Genomic DNA, 27,249 nt, shown 5'->3' with positions numbered 1-27,249 from the left:
GTAAGCCTGGGATGTTTCTACAAAAACGGTAAAGATGATGGGTTGCCACAGTGGTGACTCCATGCTGCTTCCCTATCATCAACCATTCAGTGGCAAAACCTCCCAGGTCTTGCCTTCTCCTTTATATCTAAACAAATGACTGTGTTATAAGGATGCCTCCCTCTAGAGGTTTTTCAGTCATGTTCCCCTGGGGTTAGGCTGCAAAGAGGACACAAAATACTGTAGTGGGATTACATAATCCCATTTGGCCCTATAGTGTATCTTTGGGGCTCTCACAGGAAAAGCTAGGAGATAATGGTTAGAAGGAAGGATGTTGAGACGTGAAAGTCTGAGGAAGAAACTGCTTGGGGATTTCTAGAAAGTGTGTCCAATGAGGCAAAAGTGTGTTTCGCTTCTTCAAACTTCATTACTAAACCATGTCCAATTGTCTTCTTTTATGTTCCTGTTTATTGTGTGTAACTTGTATCTGATTTACCAAGCAAAGAGGCGAAGAGAAGCAGAAACCTCAGCATTTCACAAACCCCCAGTGGTGAAAACCACTTAGACATGCATGTTTTTCTTGGATATTAAGTATTGAGCACAATTACATTCTTCACTCAGCCTTCACTATTTCTTTCCTCCTCCTTCTCCTCACTACATGCTCTTTGTTTTCTTCCCCCTTCTCTCTGTTGTATTCTGTCAAAAATGAAAGTAACATGCCTGTTCCACTGCTAAAGGGACTGTGAAACTCGACAAGAACAAAGAGCTGCAGTCTTGTCTGTGTTGTATCACAAATTTCTTCTGTTGATTATTTTTACCACCTCTATTTATAATCTTTCCTCTGTCCTACATATGTCTTAGCCATATCCCACGGGAACCTCTTTGTCACCTAAAAGCTTTCTTGCTCTCTTTCTGTCTGTACCTCGTGATTAGGTCAAGGAATATCACACCTAAAGAATAAAAAAAAAATGCTTTTCTCACTCTGTCAAGTGAAACCAATAATGAAATTGTTTGGATCAGTTTAAAAACACCCTCTCACATCTTGCTTTTGTCTGCACTGAAAGCAGATGCAATTATGCAACGAGCCTTCATTCCCATGTCAAATATTATTCCTAATCATAAGTGATAGTTCAGTCAGACAACTCACGTGTGAATGTGAGACTGTTTGTTTGGTTCTGCTTAGTGTCCAGGCTCTGACTTAAAAGCTCCCCACGTATATGTTACATTGAAACATCGGGGGATAATGAGCAAACATCCTAAATCCCCCCGTGGAGCCTGCTGGTGGATGCTGGGATGGTGGTGTTGGGGCTTAATGCATGAGCAGCAACACTGGCACAGGGCAGCAGTAGCACTTAAATTGTACTTAGGCTAACCCAGTCAAACCTGACCCAAATCTTAGTACATTATCAAAAGTGTTTGTCTGAATTTTGGCCAGACTGACTGGGTTACACAACGGGCTTAGGTGTTGTATTCACGCTCTAGTTTTCTTATTGGAGACAGAGCTGATTCAATTCTGTATCATTTGACCCAAGAGTAATTGTTGGATACCCAATTCTGACAAAAGCCAGATGTTAGCTGTTTAAATTTGTCCAATAGGGATTTACATCCTGGTGCTGAAATTGCTCTGTGTTTCATAGTCATGTACTGTAGTTTTGCATGCCTGAATGCACCTAACAGCTTTTGCCCAGTAGGAGTTTGGTTATATTGCTACAAAACTAATTATTATTACCTTTTTTTGTATATTGCCCACACAACAACATTGTTGAGGGCTATACAGGCAATGCAAGTGTTGGGAACTGACCTGCAGTGTGAGAGGATTAAAGAGGGGGGTGTCTGGCTCCTGTCTGCTCTCTTTGTGTGGAGCCTTTATTCAGCTGGTGTCGCTGTACCTATGCTCTGTATCGCTCCATTGTTAAACCACCTTCTCCTGTAACCTGGTAATCTCTCCTGAATGTACCTGCTCCCACAATAATTCCCCCTGCATCTTTTCTCCCTACAGGCTTGGTTGGCACTGATTACACTACCTGTAGATATTAAAGCTCCATTCACCTCACATTTCTCCATTTCTGGCATCTATATCTCACAGAGAAAGTGAGAAATAGCCACACCGTCTTCCCACCTCTAGCAATATAACATTCACACCTTGCTATGTGTCGCCACGGCTTTGCTCGTGCTTCATTCGGGGGAAGTGTGCGTTTGTGACAAAAATGTTTCTGCTTTCACTCACTGCTGCACATGAAGTGCGTAAATGAAAGTGGGGGATGTTATAATGTGGTGGGTGTAATGGAAAGCAGTGGTGGTGGGCGCTTGTGCGGAGTTTGAGTGGGAATGCAGTGTTGGACCCCAGCAGGTGTTGTTGTTGGTCGCTCATGTGGGAGGTAGAGCTGGTCCTGGGTCGGCGTCGCACTTTCCGGAGTGTGCTGCATTGTGTGGGAGGATCATCATGTCATCAGCTGCTTCATTGTGGCATCTTTGAGAGGGGGGGGACTGTGTATTTTTGTGCCCCTCTCCTACGGTCAGGTGAAACTAAATGCTTTTATGCAAATGATTGATGTCGTTACCGGCAAATAATTAGCTAACTGGATATGACATAGACGACAACAATATGCACAAGCAGTTTTCATTTCTGGAAAACAAGAATCCTGGCAAGAAATAGTGGAGGTACTGCTGATAACTCCTTGCCCCGCCTCCCTGATGACCTATGAACTTGCGCAGTGTCATGAGCAATGATTGGTGGGGGTCTTACTTGTTGTGCTAGAATCTGTGCCACTGCAAGCAACAGTTTAACTGTATGTCACGTATGTTAAGAAATATCCTAATTTTGCGCTGTGAAATGCATACATAAACAAGTAATTAATAAAATCACTCCCCACAGGCACATTTAAAGCAGACACTGCACCCGTCCAACTTTTAAAAGAACCAAAGTCTTTCCCTTTGTTTCCCTTTGTCTGTGTGTGGCTGAGGAAACAAGAAGGTGTAGTTTTGTGGTTGTTTGTGCGACCGCACTAAACAGAAATGAAAATACAATGCTATAACAGAGGGTTCTATGCAATCATCCTTTTATCGCTGCCACACTAATTGTAAAATACAAACAGTATAATCCTATTAGACAGTGTCCATTATACATAATTATATAATTATAGTGTAGACTCTAAAGTATCTCTCTCTCTATGTATATATATATATATGTAGAAATTATTTTAGTTAATTTTAGTTAACTAAAATTAACTGAAAATTAACAGAATTTTGTGTGGACTCTTTGCAACCATAATGACTTCAATACTGATTCACCTGAGTGTGATAAACATCGCATATATTTCCACAGACACTACTGTTGTGTTTTTTGTCTGTGCGACTCTTGGTGAATTACCACCATAATGTGACTAGTAAATACTCCCTGAACCACCACCATCATCATCATTATTGCCTCCTGGAAATAAACAACGTCAAACACCAAAACAGGTGCACACATTTTCCTCCGTTTCATTGCATCTGCCTCTGTGTCCCATCTTACTGCAGCCAGCAATGGTAGTCCCCTCAAATGTATGGTAATGTTTGAAACAAATAGCTACAGTGCATTATGCATTCAAGGGAAAGTGATTACCCACTTTTAAAAGCCTTTATGAATATTTACAAAGTATTTATGTTGCCACTTATCTCTGCCTTTTTGGATTTTAGGACGCAGCTTCAACTCAAGGCAGACACTTTTCATGCTTTAGCCTTACACACACGCACAAAATTACCTTTAATTGCTGATTAAATTTTCATTTCATGGGCTTTTTTATGCCTTTTGTCTGAGCGTGACTGTACCACTGTGTGGAATCTACAGGCTGTGCAGGAACAGCTTTTCTCTGCTCGTCTCCTTGTTAGTGTTATTTAAAGGCAGAGGGTCCAGTGTTCTTGTGGCTATAAGGACAGTGTGATCTGGTGGCAGGGTGATGAGAAGGGAGCAGTAAATCATCCAGACATTCTGAGAGGATTTTCGCTTCAAGGGTCTCATCACAATATCTCCAAATGAAAGCCATTATCTCAGCATATTTACGCCTGAAGCACAATCTGATGGCTTTACTCTCTCTTTCCTTTAGGACACATACATACACACCACATCCCTCTCTATACGCCACTCAACTTTTTCCACTTTTTCTCCTCTCTTTGGAGCTGTGTTTTGGAGATGGAAATGGAAAGATGAAATGTGGAATTTGACAGCGACAGAGAGATGGTGGAAATGAAGGGGGGGTAAAAGGGTTGGAGGTGTCAGGAGAGGAAGAGCCAAGAAGGAGATGTCAGAGATGGAGGGGAGGGTATTTCGGTGTATGTGCGTGACTGGAGGTGACTCCTGATTCATCCAGGGAAAGCTGGGATTTTGTTTGCTTGTCATAACACGGCCTTAGCCTGCCCAGAGGGAGAGCTGTTTTCCACCTGCTGTGATTCAGTTTGGAATGTCTCTTTATGTGTTATTTGGACAAAATGGATGGCATGACTCATACTTACATACATGCACGCCTCCCCCCTTTCCCCTCTATGCACGCAATGCAGCCAACCGTTGATCTCCAAAGGAGCGAAGTGGGAGTGGAGGAAAATAAAGAGCCAGCAGAGAGAGAGAGAGGAAAGGTGGAGATAAGAGTGGTGTGAATAATGGCATGGCTACAGGACTGAATCAAATCACCTGTAGATTGTATTGTGTGCAGGTAGAAGAGCTGTTCGTGCACCGTGCTGCCCAGCAACCTGCTTAAAAACTGTTCACTGAGCCAATGAAATGAGAATTTTATCGTCCTCTCAGAAAAACAGTATTTTCTGGTGTCCGAGTGAGGAAACACATGGAGCTGATCTATATACTGTTTATGAAGGTGGTGGCTGTAAAAGCATTTGGGACTCTGCACAACTTTGCCTCAGTCATGATTTCTGTTTAACAATTGAAACAATTAAGAGTATATTCATAACATTATGAAATAAAATGGTGATTAAATGTGCTAATTAAACTGTAAACAGACATTCTAGATATTGTTTTCATAGAGCAATGTACATTGTACCACACTGGTAATTAGACATTATTTATACATTGTAGTATTATTCATTTAGTCATTTTATTTGTAGCTTTTCCTTTCTTTTCTTATGCATAAAACCAACTTTAGCCACAACAGTAACAGATCGGAAAATGGAGCGTTTTGTAAAGTCTTGCTCTGCTTGGTTTCCAGTGAAAGATCAAAAGTTTTATCTTTCCACTGCATCCATCATCTATCCATCAGCCTTTAGTCCTGTCTCCCCAATTCCCAGAGAACCTGTTGGAATGTAGTAGATGAGCAGTCAGCTTGCCCTCTGCCTTTGATAGTCAATCGGTAAAAATTCCAAGAAGCCGACCGAGGTGTGACCTTGAGTCTGCGGTGTGATTTCATTACAGGGGAAACTGAGACTATAAAGGCGAGGCATCTGAGGAGCAAAGAGAGCTGCTCACTTAATGGGAAGTGCACTGAAACATGATGATTTCATTGTGCTGGTGCTTAGTGAAGACGTGCACAACAGTGGGATAAACGATATGTGCACATGGCAGATGCTCAGAGGTGTCGGGGTTAAGAGAGACTGTCCAATAACTGATAAGATCCTCAGTTCAATAAACACAACAGGCCAGTCAATTCCTTCTTGTCGAAAGACACTGACTTCTAGCCCTGAACACAGGCCTTTTCAGACACCAATGGGCTAATCTTTCTGTTGAAGTACTGATGTGTGCTCTCAGACATATATCTGTCTCTGTGATGTGATGGATTTGCTCAAACAAGAGAAGACGCGTGTTTGCCAACTGATATAACTGCAATGCCTCTGCAATATGTGGTACATGGTCCAGTTTAAAAACTGGGAATAAGGGACACGATAAAAAAATCAGACAGTGGCAGGTCAGCTTCTGTCAGTGCAATCTTTATGTCCAACTGATGAATTTTATTTTTACCAAAGACATAATGACAAACATATCATCATGAAGTATTACAGTACACCTTTATGCCCCAATGGGTGATAAGCCCTTGGGTTCTGAGTGAGGTGAAAAACATTTTGAAGCATCTTCATATTTAACATATATTTTATTATGAACACCAGCTTCAAATGAGTTTCATTTGGACCAGGTTTTGGTACTGGTTCATGCCTGAAAAGGTCCTAAACAGATAACAAATTCAAATACACGCACGCAGGCACGCACGCACGCACACACACACACACACATCCTTGCTGAATATAGTTGTAATGCGGTGGTGAGTGCAACTGTAGATGAAAGATGTAGCTGTGAGGATATCTGTTTAAAAAGCCTGGCATCCCATTCTCTGTGTTATCAGTGTGCCACGCCGGGCTCCCCCACAATCTGAATTATCTCGTCTTGAGGTTATAATTCAGTGCACACTTGACAGCACTGTTTTCTCCCTGCAGCAAATACAATTTCTGTACATTTGATTTGCTCTCCATTTTGTTTTCTCATTATCTGTAAAACTTGTTGTGTAGCCTTCCTCCATCTCATAGAGGACGCAGATAATGAAAAGTCATGCTGTGTCATATGAAAGTGCTATGTATGGTTCAGTTCTACTTTCCCCCCATGTTTTAAAATAAATAAATAATAATTTTAACAACAAATAGGTTTTGGCTCATTGGAAAACAAATAAATCTATGTAGAATTATTCACTGGATGATACACAAAAGGGGACTTCCTTTTTGTGGTGTACAGGGAACTGGCTTCTCCCACTTTTTACTGTCTATGTCCAGCCAAATAATTTGGGAACTGGAGTCACTGAAGGTATTAGAACATGAATATATGGGTGATAGATTTACATTCTTTCCTTTGAAATCATGCAGACAGTTGTATATTCTGACCACACTGTGTTCTGTCTTTATTAATTCATGAGCTTTGTCCCAGACAAACCTTCATTTCTTTGAAAAAAGAAAAGAAAAGAGAGATGGTGTTGGAAAAACTGCTGGAAAACTTGGCTTCAAAGTAGCAGTTAACAAACCAAGACAGGAAATCTTTAAGGACGTAATAGTTTGAATTATGGCTTTAACTTTGTGTACAATGGATGTTTTCCATTTGGCCAAAGTAACAAAAAAAAAACAATAAAAAGAAAAACGTTTTTACATTTGACATAGCACTCATGTGTTTGTGCTACTCTTTTTGTAAGTGTTTACCCAGACTGTAAGAGAGTCTGACAGCTGTCCTTGTAGCTTCTCGGAGCTGTACTGATGACAGGATAAACTGAGTGCATGTAAAGAGCTGGCCCTAATAAATGCTGGCTTGATCTTGTCCACTCTTAGAAATGAAAGTGCTAAGTAGAACCATATGTTCTTGGGGTGTCCTCATAGGAGAACCCTTTTTGGTTCCAGGTAGAACCTTTTTATAAAGGTTTATAGAGGTTCTTGGTGAAACACTTTTTGGAGAGTTCCACCAAGAACCCTTTGAAAACCCTTTATTCACGAAAGGGGTTTAAAAGGGTTCTTTGGATCAAAATGGTTCTTACTGGAACCATTAGTTTTACCAAGAAGAACCCTTGAAAAATCCTTTCTTCGGGAAAGGATTTTTCAGAAGCAAATGATTCCAGGTAGAACCTCAGCCCTTGTAGAAGGACCCTTTTGGAACCCTTATTTCTAAGAGTGTGGATGGATTTTTCAGTAGGGGTTACACAAGATTGACATTTCACTTTTGCCGTGTACCTTGAGTAGGACTGTGCTCAGCAGCATATTGACAGATACTGTAAACACCACATTTTTGTTGACCATTAAAAGTAAGTATATTGGAATGAACAAGTGGCGAATGGCACCTTTAAATCTGCTGCTTAAATCATCTGTAATGCAACGAAGAACATGTAAATTGAAGTCAGCAGAAAGGACTGGAGGGATGACACTAAGGGCATGTGAGATCTGAGACTCTTGTGACCTGAAGAACCCCTATTCATGGCATTAAAGATCCACTATTGATCCCATTATGTCTGGACGGTTTTATAGACAGTTCTGCCACAGAGCCATCAGGAATTGTATACCTTAATTAATCTGAGTCATGGACAGGGAAGGACGGTTTTGTTTGTGTACACGCACAATCACTGGCTGATGTTTCCTCTTCTGCTAAATCAATGAGTCTGTTGAGACGAGTTCATATCTCGTCGGAGACCTGGCTGATCCTTTAAACGGACTGGGATTACATCACAATGGAGGGGTCATGGGGCAGCACGCTGGAGCGCCAGGAGAAAATTGCCTCAGGAGAAATGTGCCCTCGGCCCTCATCTCCTTCATTTTTTCCCCCTCATTCAAGATAATATCACACAGTCGTTTGAGCACGGAAAATCAATATGCCTCAGCTAAGTTCAAAACCAAAGGCACTCATTAGAAAGAACGGGAGCAAACATGCTGTTCAGAGTATTGGTCCAAGCCTGGGTGAGTTAAGCTGCAGGGATTGTTACCATTGTTAAGCAAATAGATCCACAGAGGGAGAGATAAAAGAGGAAGAAATAATACGATTTAGTCTCTGTGCTATTAGCAATCTGTTTCTTCTTCCTGAGTGATGGGCTGAAAGCGGCACACAGGGAATTAGTCAACTGTCTATATGAAGGAGGTTGCATTTTAAAGTGGAGAAAAGCTTTGCCCTCTGACTGTGTGTTAAAAAAAATGGCCCAAAGCATGAAGCTCCAGTATTGAAACATGATACAATGGAGGGATAGAATAACTACTCTTAAAGTAAGATTGAAGACACTAGTAACATCCTGTTCTGCAAGGGCAGATTTGTTGTGACATCAACCCTTTACATTACATACATTACATCACATTATCAGAGTTTCTAGGGTCTCTCAGGGGCCTCGGCAAAGAGAAACGCTGTCTTTGAATTGTTGCATCCCCCCAACTTATATTGACCGCAAATGCAGACTACTAGCGGGCACCGGGCCCCCATTTAGGTGGTATTTTGATGTTGCGTTGTTCTTTACAGTTCACTGTGGCTGTACGAGTTGTCTGTGGGCAACTGCTTGTGTTACCCTACCCTGTTGCAACGACTCTTCATATTAGTGCTGCATTCATTTTGTAATCATTCTTCCTGCTAACGAGATGTGACAGTTATTCGTATCAACAACAATCTCATAAAAGCTTGAAGGGAATATGATAACTGAAATAAATGCTTACATGGATTTAACATTGAACTCCAGCTACAATAACCTCATTGAAACAGTTGCAATTTCAGCAAATAAAAACAGTTTTTTTTATTGTTATTATTTGTAATGGGAGCCTTGAAGTCCATCTTGGAACTTGATTTACAATGTTTCTGAGGGGAGATGAATCCAATGTCTCCTTTGTTCACTGTGACCCAATAAATTCAGTTGTATTGATTGTAGCATATCACTTATTGTGCTTTATCTATTTCCTCATTCATTTGCTATATAAATGGCTTTGACTTTTACCTTGCATAGGTTTTGATAAGGGTCACAGGTTTGTCGCAACAGAATGGATGAGTTTCTCGGTGTTGGCTGACCAAGTCTCAGCAGTGCCCTACAGTACATCTTTGTAGTGGATTGGAGTTCGCTGTGCCTTGTTCCATCCAAGAATATGCTCCCTCCTATTGTGGTTTTGCTCATTGACATTTCCAGATGTGAGTAGTTCACAAAGGCTGTGACTGAGGAGAGAGGCTGACATTTTGTATCTCTGCGAATGCTTGACAATGGCTGGGAAGCTCTGACATTTGTGAAAGTGCAGAGTGGAGCATTCCTAAGATTTTCTATTATGAGAAAGAGAGGAAAACTACATTTTACATACTTGTATCTCTCGCAGTAATCTGTGTTTGCATGATGTTGGATAAAAATAGGACAGATATGGATGAGTGGTTGTGGAAAGAGGAGTGGAAAGATGAAAAACAAGGTAAAGGGAAAAGGTAACAGAAGTAGGTGAGAGCTGAATAAAGGGCAAGTGATAGAATAAATACAACAACTTTGTTGCAATTTTCATGGGGTTTGCTGTGTGAAGGTGTCTTCCTTTTAGACCTTACACAAAGTGCTGCAGGCGGCTCCCTAAGGTATACAAAGCTTTGTGCTCTAGATCGTCTTAAAAAAAAAAAAAGAACCTTCTAGCTTTGCACAAAAACATAAGTGAAAAGGAATGACACCTTTCCATGAAGCAAATTACAATGAGCATAATATGATTTGTACAATTCTGTTTATTCCAACCTGAGAACAACATTTTTATTCACCACAAACTGTGAATTATCTCAAAGAACGTTGATAATTGGAGACACACGAGCAAACATTTGGTGACAGTATAGAGAAGAAAACTTTCTGTTGATATGAAGAAACCTTCAACAGAACCAAAGTCCATGGCTTGGAGGTGTCTGCCTTAAAGCTCACAATACTGTCCAATTTTAGGACCAAAATATTAAATGAGATTTTCCCTAATTTCCTTCCCTACTCATCCTTAAACCAAGTCATGGAAGGAGGAAGGTGGAACCAAAGTATGTATACAGTATCATGTATATTATATGCGTTTTAAAGACATATAAAGTATAATAAAAAGCCCCTCTGGCTGTACAGGGAAGTTTCCCACTGTTGGTTCTCTGACTTGTCACTTAAAGCCTGACTGAGACACTGTTTCTTTATGTCTTAGTTTGTCAGCAGCCTCATGATGCCATAGTCCTTCACAGTGCTGGAACTCTGCCTTGGTCTTTCTTTGATACGGGTTGTAAAAGACCCTGCCATTATTTATCAGTCAGGGTTAAATGTGTTGACTTTGGCAGGACGATGATCACCTGTCTGACCTGGGGCAAGTCTAAGAAGACATCGCAGTTTGTAATCCAACCTTGTCATTAGTGCCTTTAAAATAAATCAAGTCAGTCTCTAAACAGTACATCACACAAGACAAAGGCAGGACAATAAGACCATGGGGTTTGGTCTTATGAGGACGTGTCTAAAGAAAGCAGCACTTGAGAGGAAGGTAAAAGTTAGATCTAACTCTTCAGACGATCCATATAGGATCCATATATCCAGTAATTGGCAACTACAGCCAAGTGAACACTCCTCTGCATCTGAAAAGGTGTTTGCTCTCTCTGTATGTACCATCTTCTCTTAGCAATTTAAACCTTTCTTGTCTTTATAGTCTATGGGTCACATGGCATATGGATATGATGACACACACGGTGCTTAACTTGAGTTGTGAGAATTGTAATAAGAAGTTTGAGATAGATGTACACACACCATGATTACTGTCTCACCTATGTACAGCAGATGGTGTTGCACTCTGTTCAGAGTACAGTGAGGTCTTAAGTGGCCCTCATGTGCAGTGCAGCTGCTTGGCTAAAGGCAGACAAAGTGCTATTTAACCAGAATCTTCTATCCATTTGTGCTCTGTCATTCAGAGCTTGTATAACCACACATCCTTTTTTCTTCTCAAAATTACTACCCCCCTTTTTACACTATTGTGCCCGACATTGCTGTATTCTTTTCACATTCATACACCCCACATTTCTGCCGCATGCATCCATCTGGTCTCCTCCCCCCCCTACAAACCCTGTCCACTGCAGCAGAGTGTCAGCTGTGATAAAGATGGAACATGCTCTCGGAGCTCGTCATGCTACACTTCCTGTTCTGCCGCGTTCATATCCTGACACTGATCACCATCAAACTGTCAACAGCAGAGGCAGACTGAAGGCTGAGGATAGGCTGCGGGAAGGCAACATTTTTTTCGTCATAAATAATTTTCGCTAAACAGAAATAATGAGCTGAAGCAGGATTTACTATTAATTTCTGTCTTTTTTTGCGCATGAGACAGAACAAATCGAGATCGATGATGCCTCGTGGTTGCCATGACCTGCTGAGACGATGAGGAAAGGCCAGTCTGTAGCCTTTTCAAAGATATGGCTATAAGTATATATATATATATATATATATATACATATACTTCTTACACTAGGATTGGGTTGACATGTTGTCTTTGCGATGTAGTGTGAGCTTGATATTCAGAGCAGTCCCATTAATTTCAGTCTGTTTGAATTGTGCTCAGAAGTGGTTATCCACAAATGTTGGAATATTTATGGGATATTAAAGCAAACTGAATGTGTATGAACCACAATTTTCCCCGGCAAATGGTCTCAGTACTATTTTGTATTTGAGAATATTTGATCTTTAGTAGAATTCCATTAAAAATGTTGATTGGTAGAAAAAGAAAAAAAATATATCTTTCCATTTTTAATCTTCACATTAAAGTTAGGTCAGTTACCACACAATTACACAGTATTATGTGATCAGATCTTGGTAACAAATGTGTTATATAACACATCGTATCACAATCGTGACATAGTTTTACACGTTTGGGGCAAAATGAAGGGGTCTGTGATGGAAAGTGACAGAATGAGTGACAGCCTGACATCTTCCAAGCAACACACCAGCTTGAGATCAACCATTTTACACCACAATGTATTCTGAGGCCTCTATGATGAGGACACACAATGTTATGTCACCTTCATTGCCACTGCTGTGTCCCTTTGTTTTATGTAGAGGATGTTGATGTTTTGTTGCTAAATCTATAACCACATTCATAACCACAGGTTCTCAAGTGATCACATCTGTGATTGGTCTTTGAATCTATCTAGTCAATCACTCATAAACACAAATACATGGTGGCTGAGAAAACTCAAGGAAAACAACTTAATCACCTTTTCCAGGGTAAACGTAGTCATGAACCTGACCAATACACAAGGCCCTTTTGAAGTTAATGGAGTTGTCAACTTATTAGTGATATTAGTGAAAATTCCATGTCAAAAGATGTGTCCCATCTGGGTTTTTGGTCATATGTGCTACTTGCAGCAGATTCTTGTCTCTGGTTGTGTTGTGTGTATGTGAAGTGTATTCATTATCACTTCATATCACCCTTAGTTTTTTTTGTAAAAAAAAACAAAAACTGCATGGCTTGCAGTAAAAATTAGCTGGGAACAGCACATAGACAAAAGTAGGTTATCTGCTCACACAATAAACCTGGTTTGTGGGTAATGTAAAAAAGCTGTTGATGACACTTCAGCCACATATAATACTTTATCAAATTCTACAAAAAAAACAAAGCTTGTTTCACCTTGTTTTTGACTAATGGAGTGAGCTGTTTGATCACTTGTGTCCATTTGGTTACCAGTGTACAGTCATATGCGTTTTATAACAGGCATAATTTACTCGTGGGCTGTAGTTTATAGTGATTATTAAGCAGCCAAGAATGTTTTCCTCCACCTGGCCTCATGCCTAACAACACCTCTTAGCCTCTTCAGAATTGCTGAGATGCTCAACCCTAAGTGGCTTATCGCTTAAGTACTCTCTCTGATCAATCCCTGAGGCAACATTTTGATTGTTTATGTTTAATGCTTGGATACTTGGCCTGTTGGTGATGGCCGAGAGTGCTGTGGCCACTGTGTGTCCACTGTCATTTGATCAGATTGATGAAGTCCTGATGGATTTCTCCCTGGCTCTTGTAGAGGCAGTTTACTTTTAAAGGACTGCTTGCTTAGAGGGTTTATATCTCGCGTATACATGTGTGAGAGTACATAATTAATACTCTTTTAAAGTGCTCATTAATGACACAGAATTGTATGTAGATAATGGATTTTTATAACCTCATCATCCGTCTGCTTTGACATTTTGTAGAATGAGAAATATTTTCTTTTCGAAAATAAATAGTTGGACTTAGAATTGAAGGAAGTGCTATCATTTTGACTGACTGGTAGGATGAAAAATGTGTCAGTCAGGAAAACACTCCAGTTTGTTCTGTTAAAAAGACCTAAATAGGGCATTTGTATGCCCCCAGGAACCAGGAGTACCGCCTCTTTGAACAAGCGTAGTTCAACCTCCCATCTGTTTGACAGGGCAATGATTGAGTAAATGTCTTTAGTGCAGAGCCAGTTGGATTTACACATTTCTTTGCCAACATGGTCTCGAGAGGGAGACTCTCCTCCTTCCGCTGTGTATTTTAGCTTTAACCAATTATGGATCAAGTGGAAGCCAAATGACACCACGTCCTCAGCCGATCACACCTGCAGATAAGGGTCCAGCCCACTACTTGAGGTGAGATTTACCAACTACAAAAGTCTCAGACGCACAGGTGATGGCAGTATTGCAATGTGTTAAGTCTGTATAAGAATGTATTAAGGCCACAAAACTTTTTTTTAAAGGTCTGGTGTGTTGGACCTATAGTGGGATCTTGGTTTTTATTTTGTTGTAGTGTGCATACCTGCACACTTGCCATTAGATGCTAATGTACTGTGAGTTGAAACACTGTCATAGATGAACTCCAAGGCACTCTATTTTAAACTATGCCAATACGGTGGTCTTTTGTTCCATGAAATCTGTCTGTCACCCTGATGAGGGCTTAAGGTTTAAGTGTAAGGCGGACTTACACACTTGGCGCTGTTGTGCAGTTTAAAGACCCACTTTCTTTTATCGAGGTGACAAGTGAACTGGAGGATTTATTTTGTCTTTCCTTCTGTGCCCATCTCCCTTCTCTGCTTCACTTTCATATCTCTGTCCATGCAAAGTAGCAATATCCTCATTAGACTTTATGGGTATTCATTTTCAAACTTATCTAGTTTGACAGTCACCTTCCTAATTCATAAATTCACTGTTCATTTTCATATTTACAGGCTAGATTTCCTTCAGTGGAGAAGCACAGATTCTCAGCAGGGGAGCAACTTTCTCGTGTATGAACGGAGCCATTCCAAACACTCAGCTTTCCAATTATAGTACATCCTGCTTAACTGATGCTTATTAATTCATTCAAACTCATTATGACATGCAAAATAGGGCTCTCCCATGAGATGAATACTAATGAAAGAAGAAACTTCTTGACAGTAGTATTGCTGCTGTCAGAGGTCTTGGTATTTGCTTGAAGATCCCGCTCACCGACTAAATAATTGCCCTTATATAAAATACCACATTTAAAGAGTCCACTGGCGAGAACACTGTAAGGAACCATTGATCAGAATCAGGTTCTTGTGGTAATTGTGTCTGACAGAAAGGGCCTGTAGTCCTTGTGCAGTAGTGTGTATGGATTATGTCTAGACTAGAGGAGGGTCCTACACTCAAGTGCCGGTAGATGGAGTAAATAAAGCAAGAAGTCCGGACTTTGCCTGACTGACACTGGGCCGACAGTGCCAGGCCATAGGGCTAACCTAAATAAAACACTTAAATCCTTTGCCATTGCTCTCCCGTGCTCCACAAGGGCTTCGCTGATTGATTCGCCAGCCAATCAGAGAACATTGATCTCGGAACCCCGACCCTCCCCCACCACCTACTCTCCAGGCTTCCTCTCTGTCCATTCATCTACTTGCTGTCAGAAGTATTCACTGGAGGGCTGTAGCTTTGGAAGGCTGCACTTTTAAACACACTCCCCAGGCTTTCTGAAGAAAATGCATCACAGTGCTTCATACTGGACACATTATTGTAATTGAATTCTCCCTGGATCCGGTTGCTTTTCCTATCATGAGGCTAATGGGTCATTGATATACAGTGTCAGGATATTAAAGCTTGCTCAGTTACAGCCTTGAGCATATGCAGTTTTCTGCACACAGTGTTGGAAGTTGGAGTCCCTCCAAAGCTTGGATAGACATTAAACTCTCAGGGTCTAATCATTATAAGCACAAGGAACTGAGGTAGAAAATGTTGAAGTAAATAAATAATTGCCTGTCATTTTTTTTTATTTGCCCAGGCTCTATAGCACAAACATTTTTTGCAACAAAATCACTGAACTTTTAAAAGTTCATCATTTAAATCCATAACCTGAAGGCTATAGCAAATTTGAGAGCCATTGACCATAGTCCAAAGTTCATGTCGTAAAATGGCTGCAAATGGATGTTCGTGCTGCCTCTTTGCATAGCAGTATGGTCGGAGTAAACCTCTATGCTTTTGAGTGCATTGGCCACACAATTAAGCATTCCATAAAACTTGAAATGTCACTTTGTGATCATACCAGAGATGGCTCTCTGTTGTCCATAAAAACATTATCCAAACAAGTCTCTCTAAAAGTATTTAGGACATTTGAACAGAAGGTAAGCCTTCAGTGTATTAACCCAAACCTCAATAAACATCCTTCACTTTATCAGAATTTACCTTAAATGATGTTTTACTCAGTAGAGCGCTCAATGGATCAATAAAATCCATTGACAGTGGTGCATCTCCCTTATGTGGAACATCTTCGATCTAGCAGCAGAGGGAAAGCATGAAAGAGTGTTGAGTAGAAAGTGATTCAGAAAATGTGTGTATATGTTTTCTTTTCTAATGTCACAGATGCAGATCATGAATTGTGTTTCAGCCGTTTGGTTAAGTTCAGCTGCTGCTACAGCACCTACTCACACAGCCCAGTGTTCGTATTTAATGCTTTAATGCATACTTTTGTCCGTCCTTCCCTCCAACAGCACAATAAGATGGTAGTCTGTGCTCACCTAAATGTACACACGCTGAACACAAGATTAATTGCTCAACAGACCATTATTTCTGATTGTTATCAGATTGATTGTCTTTTAATAAGCGCTTGATGAGGAAGTAAATTAATATGACAGCTGAGCTGTCAGTCACTGGTGTTGAGTACATGTACACAAGTGCAAGTACTGAGGTCTTCAAGGCGCATTTCTTCATGCGGGGAATTTGGTGGTTACTGATCGAGGCTTTAAAGGAGCAGTTCAGATTTCTTTGAACTGAGGTTATCAGGACTTGGGATAAACCATCACAATCATTTATCTTGCTATTTTATTCTAGACCCATGATTCACAACCCATTTTTCAGGATTTCAAGTTGGATGGATTAGTTTTTTTTTATTATTAGCAAGGGAGTCTTCAAGGAGAAACATTTTGGGAACCACTGTTCTAGACAACCAGAAACATGATGGTGATAGTTTACTCGTAAACCTTATATTAGAGGTATACCCCTTTGCTCTGTTTTGAATTGGAGGTGTGTAAAAGGTGTAGTATTCAGCACTTTTAGTGGTCATCGTGACTAGAAAAGGGCTATGTCGATACAAACCATTTCCATTTTCCATTTCTAAAGAAACAAAGGAGTGTTTTTATTCAGCAAGTTATTTCATTGTTTTTTTCGTCAAACCTTTTACATAAGACTGTTTCCGTCCTAATTAGCTACTCTGCTCGAAGTGAGTTACAAATACTTACAAGTTTAATACAAACGTCTGTGTATTAAACAGTTGATATGTCACTAATCCCCGTCTCTCACTGTATCTCTTTCTCTCTCTTTGACAGGAGGGATATTTGAATCCATTGAAAGTGGGCCATCAGGTGCTGAGGAACTAGCCTTTAAATTTGCTTTAAACACAATCAACAGGAACAGAACCCTACTGCCAAACACCACGCTCACCTACGACATCCAAAGGATAAACATCTATGACAGCTTTGAGGCCTCCAGGAAAGGTATTTATGTTTGTAAGGCACATCTGCCTCAGGTGTTTTCATTGTCTTGCATGCTGTGTATTTGTATGTGCACATATGCCAGAGTCACTTTGCATTGCAAATGTATTTTTCCTGTGTGAGGATTTGCGAGCTGCAGTGGCTTAGATTGTGACAATTGTAATCAAGCGAGGGAGGAATGGCTGAGCACTTCAAATGTAAACAGAGAGAATTGATTGGTTCCAGGTAATGACTCAGCTGCAGTTATTCAAGGACCTGTTTGGCTCCCAGAGATGGCTTATAATGTGCTATGATCGAGCAGTTTGCTGTGTGCATCGGACTGACATTTCAAGTCTCTTATCAATTATGTGCCATTATATTCTGTCTCACTGATTTAGGCAGCTCTCCCGTATCAAATAAGTTCATTAAACAGAGGCAAACAAATATATTCCATGTTTCCTTTATTTAACTGGGTAAAAGCATCATTGAGATAAAATAAATAAATAAATAGAGTAACCTGGCCAAGAAGGCAGCTTAACAACATGGTCACAAAATGTGATGCATCTTGTGTGACTTCAATTCCACTTTTTTGCTTTATATTGTGCAAATAGAATGAAATATTGGTTGTGTCATCACTCAGTAAATATGTGCCATTTAGCCCCAAGAGTAGGGAATTAGTGAGCATCACTGATGGTGGCTGATAAGTTCCAGCTCCAGTATTAGTTCATTACACTGCTGAATTGTGTTACGGTCAGGGTTCTTTGCAGGACAATTAATTTCTTTCATTTCATAAAGCTTATTTCAATTATGTCTTTTTGGTCATTTCTCAACAACTGTGCAATACCATGGTGTAAAAATAAATACAATAAAATTTGGCTTGACCGAGGATCAATTTGTGTTGTTGCACTGGCTTTGTTGACAGTAAAACATCTACAACATTTCACCAGACATATGGCTATTATTTACAAATGTTATGTTTTCTGTCTTTAGCCTGTGACCAGCTTTCTTTGGGGGTGGCAGCAATCTTCGGCCCCTCTCACAGTTCCTCTGCAAATGCGGTCCAGTCCATTTGTAATGCGTTGGGGGTGCCACACATCCAGACCAAGTGGAAACACCAAGTATCAGACAACAGGGATGTCTTCTACGTCAGCCTCTACCCTGACTTTTCCTCCCTCAGCCGGGCCATTCTCGACCTGGTCCACTTCTTCAAGTGGAAGACGGTCACTGTGGTTTATGATGACAGCACAGGTAAGTCATCATCATCATAAAATACCTTCATTGTGTGTAAGACTGAACTGAAAACTAGAGAAAATACATAATTGGCCATAATAGCAGCAAGAACAAGACCTGTTGCATGGCACCCTAAGCTAGATATTTGATCACAAACCGGAACCACAAAGTTAGTTGGTGACCAAATATTCTAAATCATTATCAATCATTACAAATAAAAGTGGTGAATCAACATAACAATTCAGATTTTTAATTTCTCTTTTATACATGACCTATCTTTGACCTGAGCAGAAGTGGAACTATTTTTGCCTAGGTACAGCTGAATATTTTTCCATTTATAAATGTTCCATACTTCATTAAAAAGCGATAGAGTTTGTGTTGTGCTGCAGTAGACACGATATTCTTGTTGCCAGGGACTGAGACCTTGTTCGAACCTTGCTATTATTGCAGTCCAGGTCACCAGGCGACAAATAAGCCAGCAGGCTGGGTACATGTACCATATGCCAGAGGTCAGTGTGTGTGCCAGCCTGAAGACAGGCTGACAGGCTTCCCAGAGCTGCACCCAACAGATACACTGGGACCATTGCACATTTGATTAAAATAGTGTAAGTTCACTGTGTTCATTATTCAGGCCAGAAGAATCCTGCTAATTACATTTGCTCGACAAACAAGCAAACAAGCACGTTGCACTACAAAGTGCGTAATTCATGCACTATTTGTTTTTTCTCTTGAGCATCATCACCATCGACTGGAGGCTTCATTAACACGCGCTGAGTGGAAGAAAGGTCTTCAGTCTTTCACAGGGCTGACACATATAAACATGTACTTAAAACCTGAATTTAATTTTAAAATCCTTAACGTTTTGCTGAAAGTACATGCAATTATTGTGTACTATGATGGTAATTCATTCCATTTGTGTTCCATGGCTCTCTATAATGTGTTCTTCATTACTTGCACATTAACAGTCTTTCCACTGGAGATTAAAATTGCTTGCCCATAAACAAAGTATCAATAGGAAGGAGTTCATTTATTGTGGTGTAAACTGGCAGTAATGTAGAGGGCAAACTCAGTTAATGAGGTTATTTAACGCAATTTGGCACCATTTGATTGTGAGTTCGATAGTGAATTATTATTAAAAAAAAAAAGAAAAAAAACTTTAGCTTTGTTTGCATGCAAATAGATTTGGATAGATTTTAGTTATTTAGTACATCTGCAGAAAATATTACATTTTGTGTGACAAGTTCTCTATTCAAAGGCATCGACATACACACCTCAATGTTACTGATTATGTGTCTGACTTGGTTGAAATTAGATGGAGCTATTCTGGAGTGATGGTAACAGCAAGGTGTCCAAACTAATTACAAGGATAACATAGAAAAAACAAATAAGAATACATGGGTAGTGTTTGGGAAATCGTGTCTGAAAATTGTCCTGGATTTACTTTTCATTTTCATTGCCCAGCATGAAACTACTTGGGGGGGGATTTCGTCCAGATGAGGTGGCAGTGTCTGGCTTGGACATGCAGATGGTAAAATACTTTGCCCATTCACTTGCTGCGGATTATCCCGAGTTTCTCCTGCTGTGGTTTCACATGAGCCCACGTACACATTTAACATATTTGGTATTTTAGAAAAAGAAATACCAAAGATCAGCAAAAACACACAAAAGAAAATGGTAACACCAGTTCCTTTGACAGATAAAATAATATTAAACAGATATTTTCAATGAGTCACTAATTACACAAAGTACTGTAAGTGTATGTGTGCTGTTTTAGCCTTGCAGGTCATTTAGCTGGCTTTAGCGACAAATAACCTATCAGTGATCCCGTCACCTCTGTTAATTAAGGTGTAATGTGGACATCTCTAGTTCACTATGGGGTTAATAGTGGCTTTGATTGTCTCAGTGACAGGAAATGAGTCTGGCCTGAACTACAAACAGCTTCTCCTGTTCTTTGTCACGATGCACAAGTGACCTGATAGTGAGGGCTGATAGTGTTGAGGGCAAACACGGAAATCTGATCTAATTGGAGTCCTTGAAAAGGTGCAGCCAGGATTCAATTTCTTTTTTTTTTCTCCTTTTTGTTTCAGTACAAGAAAAGAACATCATCTGACACACTGAGCAATGCATGTGCCACATAACATTTATATTAACTTATAATATTCATGGGCACCTTCTCCCTCACAGCTTTATACTCAGTCTGCTTTTCAGGAATGGTATATAAAGGGAACAGGAAACAACTTCTTTATTTGTGCTGTTTTTCCACCAAGCGGGGAGCAAACAAGCAAATCAATAACCATAATGGGACTCCTCTAACAGCTCAACTTTATAATGGCAAAACCGAGATGGCAGCAGCATGTGTTATATCTCTCCCAGCCAGTTTTAACAGCCATGCAACTACCTGGAACACTGGGGCTGCTACCACTGCAGCTACAAAGTTTGATTAGGCCATAAGGGAGAACAGGCTACCGTGCAATAAAACACCCGCTTGGACAGAACTACTTTTCTCTGCTGTGTCACAGTATGGAGTCCATACATATCTTCCTTGACTGTAACTGAATTAAACAGTCTGCAGCTGAGTGCTGCTGCTGTTATATTTCTGATTGCTAAAACTTCAAACTGAGACTATGAAGACTATACACAAATTCCCAATTGCACTACACTCTTAGGGGTTTTTTCAAGGGTTCTTGGTAACACTAATGGTTCCAGTAAGAACCATTTTGATCCAGAGAACCCTTTATAACCCCTTCCCTGAATAAGGGTTTTAAAAGGGTTCTAGGTGGAACCTTTATAAAAAGGTTCTACCTGGAGCCAAAAAGGGTTATCCTATGAGGACAAGCCGAATAACCTTATATGGTTGTACTTAGCATTTTATTTCTAAAGCCCAATTTATACTCCTGCATATAGTGCCCTGTGTAGGTTACGCAGAGCCCTCTGCGTCGACGCAGAACCTGTCAGATAGCCTCTGCGTTGTCTCCAACTGCACAAAATAATTTTTAAGTGTCCGTCACTCCGTCAAGGGACAACGGAGACGGCAAGAGCTGCGATTGGTCCTCAGGACAAGCCGAGTGAAGCTGCTCAGTGCCGGCTCACAGTGCGCACCGAGCGTCCACAGAGGCGACAACGTCGCTGCCAAACTATAAATATGTCATATCTTAATACACACAGCACATGTTTAGACTCTAAATGGCCAATTTCTCGCCTCCAATTATCTTACAACTGCGTTCTGTGACACAGAAAAGTGAGAAACGGCCACTGTTAAAACAACAACAGTCTTTCTCTCTTGGACGCCATTGCTCACTGTAGCCAAAAGCGCAACAACCTTGCGCAGCGTCCCCTACTGATCGGGCAGGAAATTGCAGTGCATATCCGTCCAGGATGTATGAAGGCTCGAGGGGTGTCCGTGGTTACGCAGTCGGATAATGTGGCCTTAAGAGTGTACATCTGCGGCAAGAAAAGCAAATCAGTTGAATAGCAATTAATAATTTCAGTCAATTTCAGTTGTTTTTATGCAATTATCAGACTCACTAGTTTCATAATCAAGAATCAGTTAGATGGTTTTCTGTGACACATTTACACCATGTGTTGTGACATAATAGTGAGTTTTAACATTTTTTTCTTGTTTTACTGTTTCATCTGTTCTTCTTATTATTGACAATAACTTGAAAATTGTTAGATTTTTTGACAAACAAAAAAATTGACAACTCTCTTCTAAGTATAAGGAGTAGATCCTTTTATTTATACTCTATTTTAGCAGCCTTTCAAAAATGTCACCTCATATGTTTCTTTCTTGAAATCAATCTCCATGTGTTTTTATGCCAACTAAATAAACAGAATACACAGTGATATAACGCTGTATCTGTTTATAACCTAATAAAACATAGGCAAAGGAAATGTCATCTCAAGGTGGTAAGAGGTACAAGAGACACAGTTATTTTCACATTTAGCTCTCTACTCTTTAAGTAAAACTTTCAAAGAAAATATTCATAAATAAATAATCAAAGCAAATCTTTTTTAAGACGTAGACAACAGAATGATACACTTAAAGGGCTTGATTCAAATCTAATTTTGATATGCTTTATATAATAGTGTTACCCATATTATTGTTGTCTCCACTGCAAATGTGGGTTCTTGACTATCAAACAAACACACACAAACAAAAACATCCTTACATTATATTTTAGGATCACCGAAGAGCTACAATCATTTCCTTCTGACATTGGGTGAGTGGCTCCAGAAAGGTCACCAGTCCATCGCAGGGTGTAATAAAAACAGCAAATACAAAAGCAGAATGTTTTGCGTAACATAGCCATATATCACCAAAATGGTTTCTGTCATTACGCTACAATGCTTTTCAAGTTTTGGTTTAGGGTCACGGTTACCAAAAGTGTCTCACTATGATTTGATATCCAGTAGAATTATACAGACAAATTGATTAAATTGCTTTTAATTTCAACAACAAATGGTGAACATGCTGCCATAAGACTCTGGAAGTGGGGCTATACACCAACATCTTCAAGGAAAGGTGAAAGTATACTCAAGTAACAACACTATAACACTGTCAAAAGGGTCTTATAATGAAAAAAAAAGAAGGATGTTTTATTCTCCAAACAAATCAAATCTCTGTTCATGTGACTCATTTAATTCTTTGGCACTATTGTGCTTCTATTTTCATGACAACAAAAAAGAAATAATCCTACTCCTCTGGAGATGCAGTTGCTTATGTTGTGTATGCTTTCCTCAAATGAGTCTATAATCCATCACCTTTTTTTTCTGATTGTGGCAGGGCCTGTGGTGCTTGATGAAAGGTCAGCTTGACAGCATGTCCTCTACAAGTAATATGGATGACTGCATGGTGTAATGCCAAAGTGGTCATTTGAGAGATGCATGGAAATGATTAAGAGCCATGTCTGACAAGCTAAGCTGGTATTTAGAGGGTGGGCATGTCTGGTCTTTGTTAAGTCCTGGTGGGATGTTAATGGGAATTACAAGCCTGGAAGCAACAGTCTGAAAGTGTAGAGCAAGGGAGGGGTCGTGTTACAATGTTAAACCCTTTTTCCACTCATCAAAATTTCATGTGCACCTGCTAACATCTGGCTTTTTTTTCAGCAGCAATATGCGTTTGACGGAGGAATTGAAGTGAAAGAGGTGTAACTTCTGTAACACTGTCTGTGGTCTCTGTAGTACTCGCTTTCCGTCCAAAGCATGACTTTTTTATGACATGTTCAGGATGTGGAACAAACTTTTCCGCTGGCTTTTTAAGTGGCTCAACTTGTGTAGGATAAACCTGCATAGATTTAATATAATTATAGAATGATGATACGTATATTGTTGCATTAGTTCAATATACAAAGTCCCTTATAATAATCCTTTAGCAAGACAAAGACATTCACCAGCATAACACTGATTCACAGTGAGCCAACTGTCACTTCACTGCAGAAACAGCTGATTAATGCACACCCTTGGCTGTAGACTCTGACAGAGGCAATACAAAAGCATCCCCTAATGTTTGGAACTAAATCTCACACTATATTGAATAAAGGTCAGGCTATGTTAAACTCTACTGCTTTAAGTATGACTGCACTTTTTTAATCTGTTTCACAACCCCCTTAAATGTTTATGGAGGAGTATAGTGTTAAAGCAATAGTTAAATTGCTGAAGTGCCCAACGCAAGTGTGGGTCCCTGTCAGAGAAAATTATAATTTTTACAGAGATGTTTAACAATGAAAAGCTGAAACTCAAAGGGCAAAATCCCTTCCTTCCCTGGTAGACTTATTGTTTCAGTGTAAGACTTTCTCTGGCAGTAGCTTTCAACCAACCTCAGTGTTTAGAATTAGTGCTGTGTGTGAGAGAAAAGTCTAATCTCCAGCCAACTTTCAGTTTCATTACTCACATATTCTTATAACCAGACCATGGTGTACAATATAAACAGTCATAACTTAGGATAAGACACATAGGCCTCTTTCAAGTTCCCCTCTCTAGATACCAAGGTGCCAGGCATCTGGACCAGATACACTATCTCAAGGCTTACTGACTATAATGTATTAGCTCTGGCACGCTGCTCGTTTAGATGTCAGGCATTGTCTCAGTTCTCGGTTCTGAGCTCTACAATAAAATCTTTAAACTTAAAGGTACAATATGTAGTCTTTATGGGTTTATATAACCCAAAATCCACTTTTTTATACATATTATGTGCTCCTGCATTGTCTAGTCGCTGTATAATAGTTTTTGTTTCATTTTCGTAGTGTTTCAAAAAGTCATGTTAAATAACATGGTCGCGGGCCGCGGTTGCATTGCCACTGTTAGCAGCGAGACGCCATGTTTCTACCGGAGCCTGTAAGGACAAACGCGAGAGAACAAATCAAGCGTCTCTTTACTTGTAGCGGAAGTCCCGCCTCCTCTCTCTCCGCTTCGTCTGCTACGGCCGCGGTAGCTCGCCCTCTCCCTCACCTTACGAACCTCATCTGCTGACACGGAGAAAGACGACGAGGACGACATTTGACCAGCTGTGGATACCGTAGCGCTCAGGGAAGGGAGGGGGTGAGCAGAGCAGCAGGTCTTTGTTGTAAATTTCAGCCTCTCCTCTAGATGTCACTATAAACTACTTATTTCCCCTTTAACTCATCACTGACTCCAGACGTTCAATCATAGGTCATCTCACCTGCTCCGAATAATATTGGGAGCTATTGTATAACCCAGGATAATCCAAGGCATGGTTCACTACATTTGGACACCTCACAGTGCCAAAGACTCAAAGAGGAGGAGTCTTTCACTCTTTGACCTGTGTTGTTTTCGTCAACGATGACGATGACGAAATCTTTTCGTTGACGCCACTTTTTTTTCATGACGATAACGAGATGGTGACGAGATAAACATGACTCTCTGATGACGAAAACATGACGAGACGTGTGTGAGTTTTCGTTGACGAGACGAGAATGGACGAAAATGTCAGTGGGTGGTCTGTCAGACGTTTAAAACGCATGACATTTCGTTTTTTCAGCCAATCACCTGACGGTCACGGAGAAAGCACATGGCTACTTAATATGCACGTCCCCCGCTACTGCTTCTGCTGTGTGTGTGTGTGTGTGTGTGTGTGTGTGTGTGTGTGTGTGTGTGTGTGTGTATGTGTGTGTGTGTGTATGTGTGTGTGTTCACCGTTGAATGAGGATGGATAAGGAATCCCACAGAGGGACTGAACTGTGGCTGTTCTTCTTCTAACCCGACACTTATGTAAGTGGAGTCATTAGCATTTTAAGCTAGCGATCTTTATGCTAACGTGTTAGCAAACAACAGAGAGATGGATTATTTAGGGACATGACATGTTGTTAGTAGTAGTTCCTAAAGTTAGCTTTTGTTACGCTAACGTCAATTCATTATGTGTGTGTGTTTCTTTAGCAGCATGTTTAGCCATGTTTACATTCAGTGACAGTGTGGTGATCTCTTTGTGTGTAATAATAGCCAATCTGCAAGATCACAATGTGTTGAACTTATAGATCTGCTGCTATTTTCACAACTTATGTACGACACTGCCCAACAATAATCTCCAATACTTATTGACCTAAATACATTTGTTAAAAGACTATACTTCTTTTTTCGACTAAAACTAGACTAAATCCTTTTTGAGTTTTCGTCGACTAAAACTCGACTAAAACTATCACATATAGAAGTGACTAAAATGTGACTAAAACTAATAAGCATTTTCGTCCATAAGACTAAGACTAAATCTAAGATACAACACTGTCTTTGACACAGCAAACCAAATGTCGGCCCTTTTGGAGGTTCATCTACCATACATTTTCTGACCTAAAAGGTTGTTTATTAGTTACTGTATTTGTACACTGAAACATTGAACAATTGGACATGTGCATTCAAAGGTTTAGAGAAGGTTAACTTAAGTTCACCTGTAAAGGTTTTAGTGCATTTTAGGTGCTTTCTGAAATTAAATTCAAAACATCCCTAACTTTTTTTTCATCCAAACCAGCAGGTATTTCCAACTTAATCCATGTGTAACACTGGCACATTATTGTATTACAACATCAATTTGTTTCTTTCAACGTGTACTTTTTTAACAGTAGCACGGACAATAAATAAATGTGCAATGAACCACCTACAAATGCATTTGTGCCAGGTTACAGACTCTGCTATCAGCATCATTAGAACCAATTGTGCAAACAATCCATGTTGTGATGTGCACGTTTATGATACCAGTGTAGTGGCATTAAATGTTTGGTTTCCAATTCGAATTGCCATGCCTTTGTTGATGTCTGGCAACATCTATAATTATACTGGCAGCTTGTGACCGGAGGCCGGAGACTGCTCATATGATACACCTCCCAAAATGGATGTTAGACACGGCTGGTTCCACATGAAGCACTGTGACTGATTTCTTGTTCCATCCTCTATTATTGTGCTCTTCTGTCCAATTAAGCTCTCTAGTAAAGTAAAGCTCTTGACAGGTTAGGACAAAGTAGATTTTTCCTCCAAGTTTGAACCTGTCTATAGGCTCAGGATTTCAATAATTCCACAGGAATGCCACAGGAGGCCTGGGGATAAAACATGCAATTACTCATTTCCATTTAATATGTTGCAATGAAATCAATGTTTGGTAATTTGCTTAAAAAATAGCTGAAACAATTATCAATTTGATCAGTAAGGAAACAATTTAGAATGATTGATTATGGAAA

General features: G+C 40.0%; 1 protein-coding gene across 2 annotated transcripts in view; it reads left to right on the top strand.

The window, feature by feature from the left end:
* Positions 1–27,249, top strand: part of grik2 (glutamate receptor, ionotropic, kainate 2) — a gene marked incomplete at both ends in the record, with an annotated part of 185,142 nt that overhangs the window by 44,850 nt on the left and 113,043 nt on the right. For both annotated transcript variants that reach the window (XM_083900835.1, XM_083900836.1), the window contains 2 exons: positions 17,195–17,362; positions 18,329–18,586. In XM_083900835.1, coding sequence (XP_083756961.1) covers positions 17,195–17,362; positions 18,329–18,586 — 426 coding nt within the window. The remainder of the gene's footprint in view (positions 1–17,194; positions 17,363–18,328; positions 18,587–27,249) is intronic.

This window comes from Microchirus variegatus, assembly GCF_963457635.1.
Source record: "Microchirus variegatus genome assembly, chromosome: 1".
Taxonomy (NCBI): domain Eukaryota; kingdom Metazoa; phylum Chordata; class Actinopteri; order Pleuronectiformes; family Soleidae; genus Microchirus; species Microchirus variegatus.
Note: the sequence above shows the minus strand (reverse complement) of the source record. Positions and strands in the feature narration are given on the sequence as shown.